The 16,365-nt window shown below is 41.6% G+C and overlaps 1 protein-coding gene across 1 annotated transcript in view; it reads left to right on the top strand.

The window, feature by feature from the left end:
- Positions 1 to 16,365, top strand: part of SMG8 (SMG8 nonsense mediated mRNA decay factor) — a 223,517-nt gene that overhangs the window by 15,518 nt on the left and 191,634 nt on the right. Inside the window, exon 2 of the mRNA XM_044054273.1 lies at positions 1,441 to 1,586. Within this exon, the coding sequence (XP_043910208.1) occupies positions 1,441 to 1,586 (146 nt within the window). The remainder of the gene's footprint in view (positions 1 to 1,440; positions 1,587 to 16,365) is intronic.

Genomic DNA, 16,365 nt, shown 5'->3' with positions numbered 1-16,365 from the left:
TGTACTCAGTTGCATACTGCCTTCTCAGAGATGATCTCTACCTGACATACAATGCCATGTCCAACCTAGAATTGATGGACATGCTCCACCTAAAGAAAGTCATATCCCCTCGAGCCACACGCTCCAGGGATCTAAACCTCACCACAACAATAAATAGGACGTGCTGGGGGGATAGATTCCTGTCCCAGAGACTTCCCATGCTCTGGAACAAGATTCCAATTTACATTAGGCATAGCTCCTTGACGACTGGGTGGGAAACAGAAAGTTTACCCCAGGGATCACTTCAATAGCTCTGCTGGACAGAGGCACAGGGAACTAATCTAAGGGGGCAGCGAAAGCCAACACATTCCAGCTAGGCTTATAAATGCCTTAGGGCAGATAGCCTAGTACCTACCTATGAACCTACATCATACATCCTAGATGTTAAGACAGATGGAACACTTTTATTTTATAGATCTGCCATTACAGTAAGTACAACTAGCTTTTGTTTTTCATTGCATATTGGTGGATCCTGCCTAAAAATAGACATTACTTTGTTCACTGTATTCTACGCATTATATATATATATATATATATATATATATATATATATATATATATATATATATATAGATAGATATAGAGAGAGAGAGATAAAATAAAGTAATAGAGATTCTAGAGTGTTCACCTTCATTTTGTAAAGTGCTAGAAGACTTGCATTATCACAGAGGCAGAAGAGTATATTGAAAGAAATAGGAATTTAGTACAGTCATTTTCACCAAGAAACCTGATGCTTGAATGGTTGAAATACAAATATTTTAAAATGTGTACCCTTTGTGGTTGTGCTGTTTTTGTAATGATGTCTCAGTGAGGTAATTAGACAAGGCGCAACTTAATTTGGGTAACTGGTACTGTGCCATGTGTTGGAGATTTAGTATCGGTAACATTGTATTTTTTTTATCTTTACTGTAAACTCAGACCATTTATAGTTATTCACATCCTGTTAGTTTATTAATTTTGACTGCAATCCAAGAGAGCTGTCACTTATTCAACTCCTATGTTTTAGTACCTTCCCCATGTTCCTTGGGTAGTGAAACTGTTCTTAGAAGTGGGATTGAAAAGGATAGCGACATCATCAGAGACTGCACCACTAAGAGGGCTTTTATCTCTGTCCTTGTTCCCCTGGCAGCCCCTTATGCATGAGGTATGCATACAATACACATGTCAACACATTACTGAGCTGCAAAATTATTAAGCCTCGTAGACTGCTGTCCCTCATGCCTTCATCTTGGGTCAGACCTGCAATGACTTGCTTCAGTGTCCTCTTTCTAAGATGGGTGATTTAGCCTTCGACTGCTTAACAGTATCTCATGAGCAGGGTAGACAGAATAAAAAGCTCTGCACCATTAGAGATAGTAAATAGATCAGTGTGGCTTTTTAATATGTCATTTCATTTTTCAGGAGAGAAACCTGAACCAGATAGGAATCCACCTGTCTTGTATCACAACAGTCGTGCTCGTACAACTAGCAGTTGTAACTGTGGACGAAAGCAAGCCCCACGGGATGATCCATTTGATATCAAAGCAGCAAATTATGATTTTTACCAGGTATGAATACATTCTGTTTGGCATGAAACTGTTGATTAATATGCGTTTTGCTGTTTGTCTGTTTAGAGCATGCCCATACTTCAGTGTACATTGTATAATCAAGAAAATAACAGTACTTTAGTTTCTGCATAGCCTGTGCTGCTTGATCAGACAGCAGGTGTGGTAGCTAAGACCAAGAACAATATAAACATATGCTGTCTTTTTATGACTGGCTGGTTTGAGGCAGAGTTCCTGTAGGGGAGATGCAGGCTGTGCTGTTATATCCTGCTTCTCCAGTCAGCTGATGTACATAATTTGTTTAGGGTAGGGCAGGTGGACTTTACCACTTCAGCCTTTCTTCTGCCATGATCTAGTTACTATTATTTAGATTATAACCAAATGGTTCAGTATTGCAGAATAGCACTTATTTGAGCTATGCAAAAATTATAAACCTGTTTAAATAATACAGCTCAGCAAAAGTAATATAAGATAAGAACAAGCAGTGCTGTATTGGCAGAACCTTTTAATAATAAAACGGTAATCATTTTCACAGAAATTCTTCTTCAGACCATAAAACAGTTCTAAAAACTCCACATTATATACATCAAAATCAAATACAAAATAACTCCAATCAAAACATAATTAAAAAAAAATCACATGCAACATTGTATCATCAGCTGTTACACAACCCTTTCTGTTTTAGTCTTGGTATTAAAGAGACTTTACCATGTAACCCACCTTCCATATCAGCTTGTAAGTGTAGAATCCAATATAATTCCCTGTTCTCAGTAGTAGTGCTGACATCACCTAACCTGTCATTCAGTTTAACAATCTCCACCACTTTAAACTTAAACTGATGATCCATACCCATCTTGTGGACTTGCTTAGCCAAAGAATTACTGATATTCCCTTGTTTTATAACCCTAATGTGCTCTCTCATCTTTTCCTTAAGACAGCGGTCTGTCTTCCCAACATAGAATTTCATACAAAGTGTGTACTGGGCTAAATAAACCAGATGTCTGATTTAGTAAGGTCTCTTTAAGAACAAGATTGAAACAGCGAGGGTTGCTTAAGAGCAGATGATACAATGTTGCTTGTGATTTTTTACTTATCTTTTGATTGGTTACTTTGTGTCTGATTTTGATGTATATAATGTGGAGTTTTTAGAATTGTTTTTATGGTCTGAAGAAGTAGAGTTTCTGTGAAAACGCTTACTATTATATTATTAAAAGGATCTATCAATGCAGCATTGCTTGTTCATGTTATTGTATATTTTTGGCTTGTGTCCTGTGGAGTTCACGTTTGGTTCACTGGAATATAAAATAAGACCGAGAACATAAGAGAAGGATGAAGCAGGACGTCGGTGAGAAGTGAGAGGGTTAGACGTTAGTTAGTGAAAAATTAGATTTGTGAGATCAGCAACCCACCAGAAACCTATTGGTATACACAAAGACAAGAACAAGAGTTAGGAAAGATCAAGGATAAGAGGAATAGATGTACTAGATATTCATATTTTTATGAGAGTGATTGGGATGAACACTGATGGTGTGGAGAGCAATTATAATTATGTTCAGGTGATCCCACTGGGATGTTGTAGCTTGGAATTGAGGAGAGGTAAGTTATAAAGAAAAACTAGAAAACTGAGAATATGGGGAAGCATTGTTTTTACTGCACTAAGGTATTAACAGTGTTTTGGGCTTAAATAAGAGGATGCTTTACACTAGAGGTAAGAACTGCAGATGGGGTAGAAAGTGAGGTAATTAGTAATTTTGCCTTGAGTACAGTACAGTTCGAAATGAGATGAAAGGAAAGGTAGCTTCTGAGTAGTGGGTAGTATTGGAGATGCAGTTGCTTGAACAGGAGAGTAGTAAGAAGAGGTAGGTAGCCTGGTATTGAATTGGTAGGCATGTTACCTCAACAAGAGTGTTGAAGTGGTGGTGGTGGTATTGGGTTGGAATGTAACTGTAGCCCCTTTTAGGTATATATTCAGACCGTGACTTCTTTAGAACTGTGTAGTACATGACATGCAAGGCAATGTAGCTATCTTGTTAGAATTAAAAATATATACTGTGTAGCTTTTTTAAATAAGTATGTATGCATGAGTATGTGTATGTATAAATATATTTCTGTATTTACACAAAAAAAACACACACTATATATATATATATATATATATATGTGTGTGTGTATATATGTATATATATATGTGTGTGTGTGTATGTAGGTATGTATGTATATATATATATATATATATATATATATATATATATATACGTGCTCACATGGGTCTACCTGATAACACCGACATGCCAAAACACCGACAACGAAATAACCGACGCGACAAAACCGAAAGTTCAAAAACACGAAACTTCACATGCCCGACTAACCACAATCCCAACAATCAACAAAACAAATAACTTTCCCAAAAAACACACACACAACACAAGCACAAGAGAGTTATGTAGGGATTTATGCCTATTTATGAGAATTTATCAACAGTGTCTGAGTGGGGATTACATAGAAGACCTTGGCCATGTCAGGGTAGGCAGTATGCACTGTTTTCCCCTCACAGATAGCCACGATGAGCCTCTCAAAGAAGTCTACCAGGTTAAATAGGCAAGGCCTTCCCTTAAAGCCAGACTGGGATGGGTCCATTGTCTGTAGGTTTCAAATGTCCTTGTTGATCATTTCCATGATAATTCATTCCATTGCTTTGTATGTTAGACTTGTCAGACTGATGGTTCTGTAGTTCCAGAGGGTCAGCTGATGGTCCTCCCTTATGAAGAGGGCTGACCATTGCAGCCGTCCATTCACCTGGCACATAACCTGTTTTCAGACTGTAGTTGGAGTGCCTCAAGTGGTTCTGCTAGATCTTTGGGGCAGCTCTTGCTGCACTGAAGTCTCACTTGAAAACATGACTTTGAGTGCCTCTCTGCAACTCTTGATTAGCAAAGTGGATCTAGCATAGTTCCTGTAGTCTCTTTTTTGTGACTAGAACTGGTTGCCATACTTCTACTTTCTAATCTTTCTAGAAGTTTGACTTTGCCTTATTTATCTTATACAGATGTGACTGATTTTTTTTCTGTGCAGCTTTCCATCTTCCCACAGACAATATCGGATCTTGGTTTGGCTGCTTTAGCAGCTACCTTTAACTCCAGCATATGGATTTGTCCTGGTTTTTGAATTTATAAGAATTATAACATCTTCAGTTTGTGAAAATGTAGTTGTCTGCAGTTTTTATCTCGATTGTATTTCTGACTGCTAATTTATTTCAAGCATGTTCTTTACTTTGTGTTGATTTTTGTGCTTTTCAGCTTTTTTCCCATTAAATTTTGAGGTGGAGAAGGATCGAGGCCTTGCTGTGGAGCAGAGCTGTAATGAGGTCATGTCATGCCCTTGGTGATATCCCAATTGGTGATCATAGCCACCAATAAAAATAAGTCCTCATGAGTTGATAAATAATAAAAAGCATCCAGAGTTCAGGACAAAAAAGAAAGAAAAAAGTCTTTACACACACACACTGCATGCAGTCTTTGAAATAATTTAAGCAGCTGTGAACTGAATTTGGGATGTTCAAGTGATTATCAATACTGCCTGCAGTCTTACAATTGCAAAGGCCAGTTATCACTTGTACCCCATAACATAAATCACACCACTGAATTAAGGAGTGGCATTTAAGCAGCTGTTTAAATGATTACAAAGATTGCTTGCAGGAACTGATCAGCACCTCCTTTACAGTGCCAGTTATGCTCCTTTAACAGGTCACACCGTGGGTAACTGCCCTCTACGCCTCACCCTAGCTACAGCTTTGCAGTAGAGTTTTCCTATATTCAAAAATTACATAATGACAGCCCTCAGATCTCCTGCTTTTTATCATTAGATTTTTTTTACTGCTGTGATAGTTCTCTCTACCTATCATTTAGATTGTGGGTATTTACCTTTTTATATAATAAATATGTAAAGGTATTTTATTTCTGGCAGACATTTATTCATGTCTGACACAATGTGATATTAGAATGGCCAATAAATAAGACAGAACACTATAGGTATTGTCTAACTTCACTATGGTTTATATTCAGGATGAAATGTCCCTAAAAGTGCTGTGTGCCACATAACATGCAAATTATTGTAATTAGATCATTAACGTTAATGTTGTATGCCATATATTTGCCACTGAAAGCGGCTTCTCCTGAGCCATCCAGGATGTGACACTGTTATGTCTAATGTAAAAGCTTTCTCTGGTTTCTTTTATAAAGTTAGAGATTGACAATGACTTCAGCTGGGCACAGGTAAAGTTAGTTATTCAGTACTAGCTGGCTGAGGAAAGGACTGTTAGCATGATAAAAATAAGGATGTCTCTTTCATTATAAGGACAGCCACAATGTTGTAAGGGAATAAAGCTTACAGATGAAGCATCCCCTGTCTCCTGCTTTCTAAAATTAAAATATAACTCAGATTTTAGCTTTTCATACTGTCTTGACTTGCTATGCCATGAAACATGTCTGATATAAGGGTTTTGCTGCTTGACATCTGTGGCTTTTAGTGTAATGGCAGTGGCATAGTCTGTGCAATTAGATGTTTTGCCATTTTGATTAGAGAGCACTGACATTAAAGGCACATTTATGCTGTTGCTTATAAGTGACATTCGGGTACAGGGCTGGCATTTATTGCTTGCTTTGGCTGGGGATGAGTACTTTGAGATGCAAGTAAGTGGCGGTAAGCAGTATTAAGCATTTGCCTTGTTTCATTGCTTCAGCAGGCATGAAAAATGTATCTTAATTCAGCTGGCTTTCCGACGCTGTGAAGTTAAGCAGCTGGATGGTGTGCTACTTGCCAGGAGTCAGAAGATGTAGAAAAGATCAGATGAGTGCATCAGCACAGATTAGAAGATGTGTAAAAATGATTAACTTGCTTTCTAGGGAGGGTCTGCCTTAGTAGTTGTCAAATGGGGGTTTTCTCACTGGTACAGTGGCTAGGTTTCTTTCTGCAAAACTAGGTTGCCATTTTCAGTAGCAAACTTGTATTGTATCATGATAAGGTTATCCACAGAGGATATATTATATGGCTCGTGGCAATCTTTCTTTGTTGTCATGTGTGCTTTTATGTATGCATGTATGTGAATTTGGTGGGGGAACTGGGGTCTGGGATTACAGATGAACATCTTCTGTACCACAAACATCTTTGCTGAGGCTGAAAGGCTGCCATTTTGTCAGCTTGTAGTACTTTTGCAGGCCAGTTAGCATTGCCTTAATTTCACAAATTGTGATTATTGAGAGGGAATTGCATGTATTTGGGTGCATGATTGATTCACCTCTTTTGTGGTTGAATTTGTTCCTTTTACTGTGTAGTGTACTCTTAATTTGAAGACTCCTGTGTAGGCTTAGCAAGGATGTCTCTGTTTAGCCCTAACCTGTGGTGTTCTTCATTTGAACTTGGGACAGGCAGACAAGTGATTTGATGGAGTGAGTCACACAAACATTAAAAGTAAGAGACCATTTGACATGCTGAGTTCTGGCAATACACTTTAAGTCTTAAAAAGTTATTCCACACTTTCCGTCTTCTTCACCTGCTTTATTTTTATTATAGATAGATTTTTATGGTAAGATTTTGGATCATGCCATCTGTTGCAAAGACAAAGATCAAATGATCAAGCCCTTATTATTGGGAGGGTGTTGTAGGATGGCATGGGAATGAGCCTCTATATAAATTACTGTTATCTTGAAAGCCCAGGTAACTGAAGACAATAGGTTAGTAGTGTATTGATCATATTAAATAACTCTGTGGGGTGATGCAAATGTGCATGATCTGTACAGGTGTTCCTTAAGGTTTTGCATTCAGTGTTCTTAAGTTTGAAAGAGAGAAAAATGAAATGGGTATCAGAAGAATAATTGCTTTAGGGATGTTTGTAACCCTCAGTTTCCCAGTGCAATATTTTGTGATGGAATGAAATTCACCTTTGGACTATCACACATGCCTGGGTCATAACTGCAAAATATTAGGAACACATAGTTATGGCTGGAGAAAGTGGAGGGGGGGGGGGGGCAGAGTGTGAGTAAGCAATCTGAAAAGAAATCCCTGAATTGATTTTTGGTGGGCTTTATGATTTGTTGAGCTAACCTTTGTGATTGCACACCTGAATTTAACTTCAGGAATGTAATCCATTTTTGTTTATTGTAACACAACCTTGATCTGTATTGAAGATTATCAGTCCCACAGGCCACTGCTGAATTACAAAGTCACATTTTCAGTGTGGTATATCATTTTTTATATGTCAGATTAAAGCTTCTAACATACATTAGTTCGTAAATGCAGCATAGATGATAAAGTGAAAATAGATGATTTTTGTAATCTTCTGTGAGATTTAATGTTTATTTTCTAATGATTTTCATTTAGATGATATGTAAACATGAGCATACCATTATTAATGTAATTTAGGAAAGCAAAATGTACACTTGATAAGAATGTATTGAATAGTTACTTAATGTAATATATACTTGGTTGTATAAAGAACTAAGGTATGATTGTCATTAATTGGAATTAATTAAACTAAGTTGTCACGATATTAAAAAATAAAGTAAACAACTGGTCAAATATATATATATATTTTTTTAAAGAAATTTCAATTAAAATGAGCGAGTCTTTTACCAAAAATATTACCCGTTACTCAAACAACCTCCTTGACCCCAGCAAAAAATACGTAAATTAATGAACATTTTTATCCTTTTTATGGTCTGTAACTAAACCAATAGTTAGTCCCCCAGATTCTCTAAAGCTTGCACAGCATGCAAGATCAGTGCAGGAGCTCCAGCAGGCAATATGTGTGCCGTGCGATCCAGGAACAGTCTGCAGGGGCATGCATGAGCGCTTCTGCACGGACTAAGCCCTTGTACGCAAATCACCCCATTTGCATGAGAAATCTATGTAAATGAAGTGATTTTGCAATCCAGGAAGCTTGCAACCATCCGTGCAGGACTAGTGCTGTCTGCAGAAATGTACTCAATTAGTAACCGAGTACATTTCTGCAAAATCTAAAAGAGAGCTGTGACAGCTCCAAATAAAGGCTGCATATCATGTAGTAATCATGCCAATGGCCAGGAATAAGGCCATTGACATTGCAAACAGTAAAATAAATAAAAAAATCAAATTTTATTATTATTTTTTAGCCGATCTCGGCTGTTTAAGCGTAGGGCAGCAGCGCGCAAATGGGATTGGGGGGAAAATAACAAAATGAAGCTAAATTAAGCATTCTAACTAAAATCAGTGTTCTGCCATGCAAGTCAATGGCAGGCAGAAGACAACATGGCCAGTGAGTAGTGGTTGCTAAGGGGGAGGCTCAGTGTGAGACATGTAACTGTGCATTAGCAGGCAATCCTATGCAAATGAAAGGAAGGATAGTGAATCCCAGTCTTCCCCAGCATGTGAGTCAGGTCCCAACAGTGTAAGAGTAGGAATAGCTTGGTGCAAGTTTAGGGGTTAGGTGACATCATGGGTGTGTGTGTGTCAGGTATACTGTAAGCGGATTGGAGCCCTGTGGCTCGAGTTTGCTCCTAGCTTAGCACAGCTAAACTAGGGGGTGTGTCTAAACCTGCCTAGCACTCTTTACAGTGGCTAAGCAGGTGTGCACACCACGTACTGGGTTTTAAAGGCAGAAGACAAAAGTTAAACCAGGAAATAGCAGCACTGTGCACATTTGAGCACTCTGGTTGCGCGGTGAGCCCCCGGGCTTAAACAGGAAGGCAGTAGGAAGGGAAAACAACAGTAAAAAACTAATCAAGGAGAACTAGCATAGCTGGCAGGTGAAATGTATCAGAATCAGCCAGTTACACAGGCAGCAGACCAGCCCAGCCCAGAACACTACTATAAACTATGCAAACACTTTCACCTCTGTTTTTCCCACACTCTACAGCACCGTTGTAAACAAGCTGGTAACTTTTAATACTCACAACAGCAAAATTATAGGGGCTGCAATAGCTATCATACAACAACTTGTGGAAGAGGCTGAGGGTGGTGAGGATGTGAATGCTGTTGACCAACCCACAGTGAGGATATGGAGAAGAGTGTACAGACCTAGGGTAACCTACCAAGGGGCTGCATGAGCTGGAGATAGTGGAGCGCTGTAGGGTGGACTGGGACCTCCTACAGCAAATTGTTGAGCTGTTCCGGCCACGCCTCACACACACACAACTAACAGAGGGGAACCCATCCCAGTGGATACCAAGGTATGTGTAGGCCTAAGAATACTAGCTACAGGTACCTTCCAAAGGCCAACTGGGGATTATGATGGGGATCTCACAGGCATCAGCATCCAGGGTACTCCACCAGTTCCTGGATGCCATGTCAGCACATGTCAGTGAGCACGTATATTTCCCCAACACCCGTGAGGTGTTGGCCAGCAATATGCAACTGTTCCACCAAATAGCAGAATACCCTGAGGTAGTGGGTGCTATAAACTGCATGTACATATGCATCAAAGCACCACCCAGTGAGCAGAGTAGGGTCTACATTAACCACAAGGGCTTCCCCTCTAATTGCCAGGTCGTGTGCTATGCCCATGGCATAATAATGAATGTGTGTGCTGGCTGCCCTGGAAGCTATCACGATTCCCACATCTGGCATATGGCACAGCTTTACCAGAGATTTGCCAATGGAGACATCCCTGACGGTCACCTCGTGGGGGATGCTGGATATGCACTGGAGCCATGGCTGATGACACCCATCAGAAATGCACACTCACCCGAACATGAACTCCATAATGAGGCACACGCACAGACCAGAATTATAGTAGAGCATGTGTTTGGGATACTCAAGTCATGGTTCTGGTGCTTGGACACATCCGGTGGAGCCTTGCAGTACTCGCCAGCTACATGTACCCAAATTGTCCTCGTATGTGGCATGTTACACAGTATGATCCTGCGGAAACAGCTGCAGCAGGAACAGCATGGGGCAGGGCCACACAGCCCCCCATCATTGCCAAGGCCTGCACAGGCACAAAGTGACTCGGAGGAGGAACAACCTGAGCCTGCCCCAGTAGGCAGAAGGAGGCGTGCCCAGTGTGCCCTGGCCTTGGCAAAGAGGCAACGCATAGCACATACACTGACACAGGAGGGAACCAGGGAATGATAACTCTCTCCGACTCTCACAATCAATAAAAGGGATGCCAAACATTACACTACCTGTGCTCAACCATGTGTAGAGAATGTACTATGTGCATCCGACATAGGCAGCCCTGCAGCACCACCCTCAATACTGGGACACCCAAACTCACACATGCCAGTCAGGGGTGTTCACATACCCAACAACAGTCACAGCCATCCAGACAGGTTTAGACAAACACAAACAAAGGCTGTACTATGGCCTCTGAATGAAGCCTATGGGTAACCTCCCCCCCAGGCCTGCAGACAGATGACAGCAGGTCAGGCAGTGAGATGTCATTTCTGAAGGATAGGAAGTCTGAAACAATTATGTAGGTAAATAAAAGCTAAGCTCTGTAGTGTAGTGGTATGCCTCTAGGCAGCATGATAGGTAAGAATACAGAATGAAATGGAGTACCTGACATACCAGTACAGTCATAGCAAATGTGTACAAGTGTCAGATGTGCCCCTCCCATCCTATGTAGACATGTAGTAACAGGCAGGTGTGCCCCACCAATCCTGTGTAGACATGTAGAAATAGTCAGGTGCGCCCCACCCCATCCTACGTAGAAATGTAGTAACAGGTGTACCCCCCCAAAGACTGTGTAGAAATGTCAAAATAGTCAGGTGTGCCCCACCCCATCCTACATAGAAATGTAGTAACAATCAAGTGTGCCTCCCCCAAAGCCTGTGTAGAAATGTAGATATAGTCAGGTGTGCCCCACCCCATCCTACGTAGAAATGTAGTAACAGTCAGGTTTGCGCCCCCCCCCAATCCTGTGAAGAAATGTGGAAATAGGCATGTGTGCCCCCCCATCCCATGTAGAAATGTAGTAACAGTCAATGCCATGTGATCGATGGACACCCTGCAGAAGCGGTATGCTACCTGTAGGTGTGCAACACATAGGTCAGCACTGCAATACAGACTACCTGTCAGCAGTACAGACTATGTGGTGCACATGCTATCTGTGCAACATGACTGTACAAGGAACGTGTCATCTAGCATTACCATTTCCCACCACAGGTGGCCAAGACTGGCACATCTGATGATAATCTGTGTACACATTCAGAAAAGATGGGCATACTGGGCATGCTCACACACTTAAGCACATGAAGGTCCTGTCTGCAAACACCAGTGGACCAGACATAACTGGTAGTCACAGATGTTAGTGCAGACACTCCTCACTATGCACCACACATGCTTTGCACACACAGTGGACAGGAATACAGACATATATCTAAGGACAACGCACTGTAATAAGCCAAAGGTAGACATACATAAATGTGTGGAAGAGGGTGACTGTGACAAGGAGCCATCCAGACCTGTCCCACGCAGCACACAGCCAAAGGGCCACAACCACATGAGGTTCTGATGTCACTCACTGTAGATACTAGCCACCTGTATCTGTCAGCAGTACAGACTATGTGGTGCACATGCTATCTGTGCAACATGACTGTACAAGGAACGTGTCATCTAGCATCTGTGTACACGTACCTCATGAAATATGACCCTGTGTGTGCCCATATGTGGTGTGTCAACCTCTAGATGAATGGGTTATGGCCCATGCACACACACTGCCCTCCCCACAGCCCTACTATAACAAGCCTGCTGAGGTCATCCACTGTGAAATACACCTTTGGGAGAGTTGTAGCCCAGTAATCTCCATGGCGTGTCCCATAACTATGTACTGCTGTAGTGTGATAACCTAGTTAGGTAGGAGTTCTAATCCCAGACTTGGCAAGTGTGTGTGTCTGTGTAGAGAGCAATGCTTTTTAGGGTAGTCACACTCCCTACAATTCAAATGCTCAACTTTGGCAAGGCTGCTGTTGTCATCCATCTAGAAGTATACCTCTGTGAAGGTTGTAGCCCAGTAATCTCTGTAGCGCGTGCCATAACTGTGTACTGCTGTAGTGTGATATAGAACTCTGGTAGGGTTCTATTCCCACCCATGGCAGTTCTAGATGTTTTGTGTGTGTGTTTCAGTGTCTGTATAGGGAGCAATGCATTTTAGGCTAGTCACACTCACTACATTTCAAATGCCCTACTTTGGCAATCCAGCTGATGTCATTCATTGTGAAATACACCTTTGGGGAAGGAGTTCTCCAGTAATCCCTGTGGTGCATCCTATAACAGCTCCATGCTGTAGTGTGATATAGACCTCTGTTAGGGGTTCTATACCCACACATGTCGGTTGTGGATGTTTTGTGTGTGTGACACTGTCTCTGTAGGGAGCAATGCATTTTAGCCTAGCCACACTCACTACAATTCGAATGTCCTACTTTGGCAATCCTGCTGATGTCATCCAATGTGATATGCACCTTTGGGGAAGGAGTACTCCAGTAATCTCCGTGGGGCGTACTATAACTGTTTAGTGCTGTAGTGTAATAAACTAGTTAGGTAGGGGTTTTACTTCCAGACATGACAGGTGTGTTGTGTTTTTGTAACTCGTATCCTGTGTGGAGGTGTGTGTGTGTGTGTGTGTGTGTGTGTGTGTGTGTGTGTGTGTGTGTGTGTGTGTGTGTGTGTGTGTGTGTGAGACACCTGGGCCCAATGTGGAGTGGGTTTTGCAAATGTCTTATATGGTGGCCCTAGTATATATCACAATGTCCACCCTACAGGGATAACAGATGTGAAATAGCTGAGAGGCAGGGGTGCAAATCCATACCCGTACATGTGACATCAAGGCCAGGCAATCACAGTTAGCAACCCCAGTATTACCCAGAGCACAGTCTCAACTCATGTCTCATATACACACACACACACACACACACACACACACACACACACACACACACACACACACACACACACACACACTCATGCCTAGGCAGTAGCCAATATGTGGGTAGTACACTGCATATTGGCCACTGATAGTAGCTATGGAGTGATTGCAGTGGTCTACAGAGGGCATGACACCCTGTCCCTCTGTCCAATAGGCATATACATGCAGACAGTGCACCTTCCCCATGTTCCCCACTGGACACCTGCAACACCTGTGGTGCCATCACATGTGACCCACAAAGGACATACCATGCCTGAAAACATGCCCTGTATGGACAGATGCCACTCACACCAGGGAATGCCGTTAGCATGCTGTCAATGTAGGTGCAGGGTAAACTTGCTGTCCATTACCATTTCCCACCACAGGTGGCCAAGACTGGCACATCTGATGATAATCTGTGTACACAGCATGGGCCAGAGACCCTGTGTACACAGCATGGGCCAGACACCCCAGGTACAGTTCCACATGTCACTGTACATGCATGTGGGAGGTGTGCACATCCCAGACACCGTCCATGTCATGGACTAAGAAACACATACATGGCAAGTGATGCACAGCATTGGTCACACACAATAGTCACCCAGGTGACTGGATGGGGGATACAGTACCCACCTGTGTGGGCAAATGCAGAAACTACAGCCCTGAGCCACAATGCAGACCATTGCCACGTGGCCTAATGCCAAGATATATCCATCACCTAGTCTTGTATAGCCGTATGGCACAGTCGACCACCACACACCTGTGCAGAAATGCACCCATGCATGTCAGTACTGGGACCCTGTGTGTGTGTTGTATGATGCATATGATCACATCCACACTCACTACAACCCCCATTGGCATACTGAAGCATGTTGTCTGATGTCAGACACCTCCCCATACCCTTTGCCCATATAACCTCCTTATGACCCATGTGGTGCATGTGATACCTGCAGAGTAATGTGTTGTGGCAATCTCACTAGTGATGAATTGTAATCCTGGCTCTGCCAAGTGTGTCAATGTGTGTGCGTCCCTATGAGAGTGTGGCTGTGTTGATGCTGGCACCTGTTCATGCGGACAGGGACGTGTACTTCACTTACCATATAGTTACCATATCCCTTTTGCAGATGTCACTCACCATCACATATATGTTCTGAGGGCTCCACAACAGGTAACCTATGTGGCGCATCCAATAACTGCAGAGAACTGACTGTGATAGCACTACATAGTCATCAGAGGTTTGATACCCTGTGCTGGTAGGTGTGTGACACAAACATGCTTAAGTTTTACTTTCCCACCCCTCCCTGACTTGTCTTTGCCTCTGTCTGCCTCTCTTACTGGTGGATGTGGAGATCTACACCTGCTTTGCTTAGGCAGCAGTATATGTATTTTAGGTAATGCTCATGATCAGCTGATGGCCTCTGCACGAATTGCGTACACCACACTGCCATTCCTGCCAGCAGTCCACTGCTGCTGTATCCCCCACACATACAATGGGGCTGGGGCCATATATGTGTGGGCTTCACACGTGTGCCCATATGCACTCCAGAGGCCAGTGTACGTAACAGTGGTATATGGCTCTGTATTACTTGAGTCTGTTACAAAATGTGAGGGGTATCAGGGGTGAGCTGCCTTAAGGTATCTGGATGTGCAGTATCATACATGCCACCTATCTTGACATTACTTACATAAAGTGGGTTACTGCAGGCCTACTGCCTCCTGCCATACAGACTGTTCTGTTTGCCATTGTGCCTGTGATGGTGTCAGTTAAGCCTTGTTATGTAACAGTTGCATCCCATTTGGTCAACTGAAGTCTTTACCACATAGTGATTGTGTACAGAGTGTAGATAGAGGCTGCTGGACTATACACCTGCATCACTTACTGTTGATTGTGTGGTATCCTGTGGCCCAGTTTGTCTTCACTATTGTAAGATTTTGGGGGCTTGGCCTGGACAGCAACAGTTGTGGACATTAAATATCCAGAATAAACGAAAGTGTCTCCAAAGTTGTAATTCACTCGATTTAATATTCAACAAGATAACCAGCCACATACAAAGCAGTTAAAACCACATTAACGCTCTTAACATAGAATTGCGTTTTCGTCCTTCACAAGTCAGGACTTCATCAGATAATCATTATAATATTTAATTGATACTTAAATACAACTCTTTGTTCAAAAACTACCAATGAATTTAAAATGCATTAGTGGAACTCAAATCAAAAGTTTGCCCTTCATGAATATTTAATTAGGCTTCCTTTGAGTCCATTATAATGACAAAAATCATTTCATACTTATTGTTTTGCTCAATTCATACTGCATTTCTTATAAATATTGTTTATAATTTAAAAAAACATCTAAAAATATTTATTTAAAACAAACCATATATGTATATAATGTTCTAATTTCATTCATAGTGCTAAAATTAATTCAGTGTGGTTGAGATTAAAACCAAAATAAAATTATTTTCTACAATACTACCATCTCCTGGTCATTTAAGTTATGACAAGTCCTTCATTTCTCCGCAGCTCTCAATTTTAATACTGGGGTCAAGGAGATATAATCATTTAGTCCTGGTATTCTGGTGGCATCTAGTTTGATTTGCCACCATAATTCCCTATAACCCAACCATTCTTCCCACAAACCACCTCTTGCTTCTCTTTTAACCTGTTCTATGACAAAAAATTCAAATTTTCCCCCTTTACATTCCTTAACATGCCTGTATAATGCGTTTGTCTCCCTATTTTTCATAATATCATAAATGTGTTCATAAATTCTTTTCCTCAGGGCTCGCTCCGTCTTTCCTACATAAAATGAACCGCACTGCTTGCACACAGCTAGATATACTACCCCCTTAGTCTCACAATTATGATAGCCATTACTCCTAATAATTTCACCCCTACTAGCTATAT

The sequence above is a fragment of the Protopterus annectens genome, chromosome 13.part0, assembly GCF_019279795.1.
Source record: "Protopterus annectens isolate FY-2018-M chromosome 13.part0, PAN1.0, whole genome shotgun sequence".
NCBI lineage: Eukaryota > Metazoa > Chordata > Ceratodontiformes > Protopteridae > Protopterus > Protopterus annectens.
This window is presented reverse-complemented; position numbering and strand designations above follow the sequence as displayed.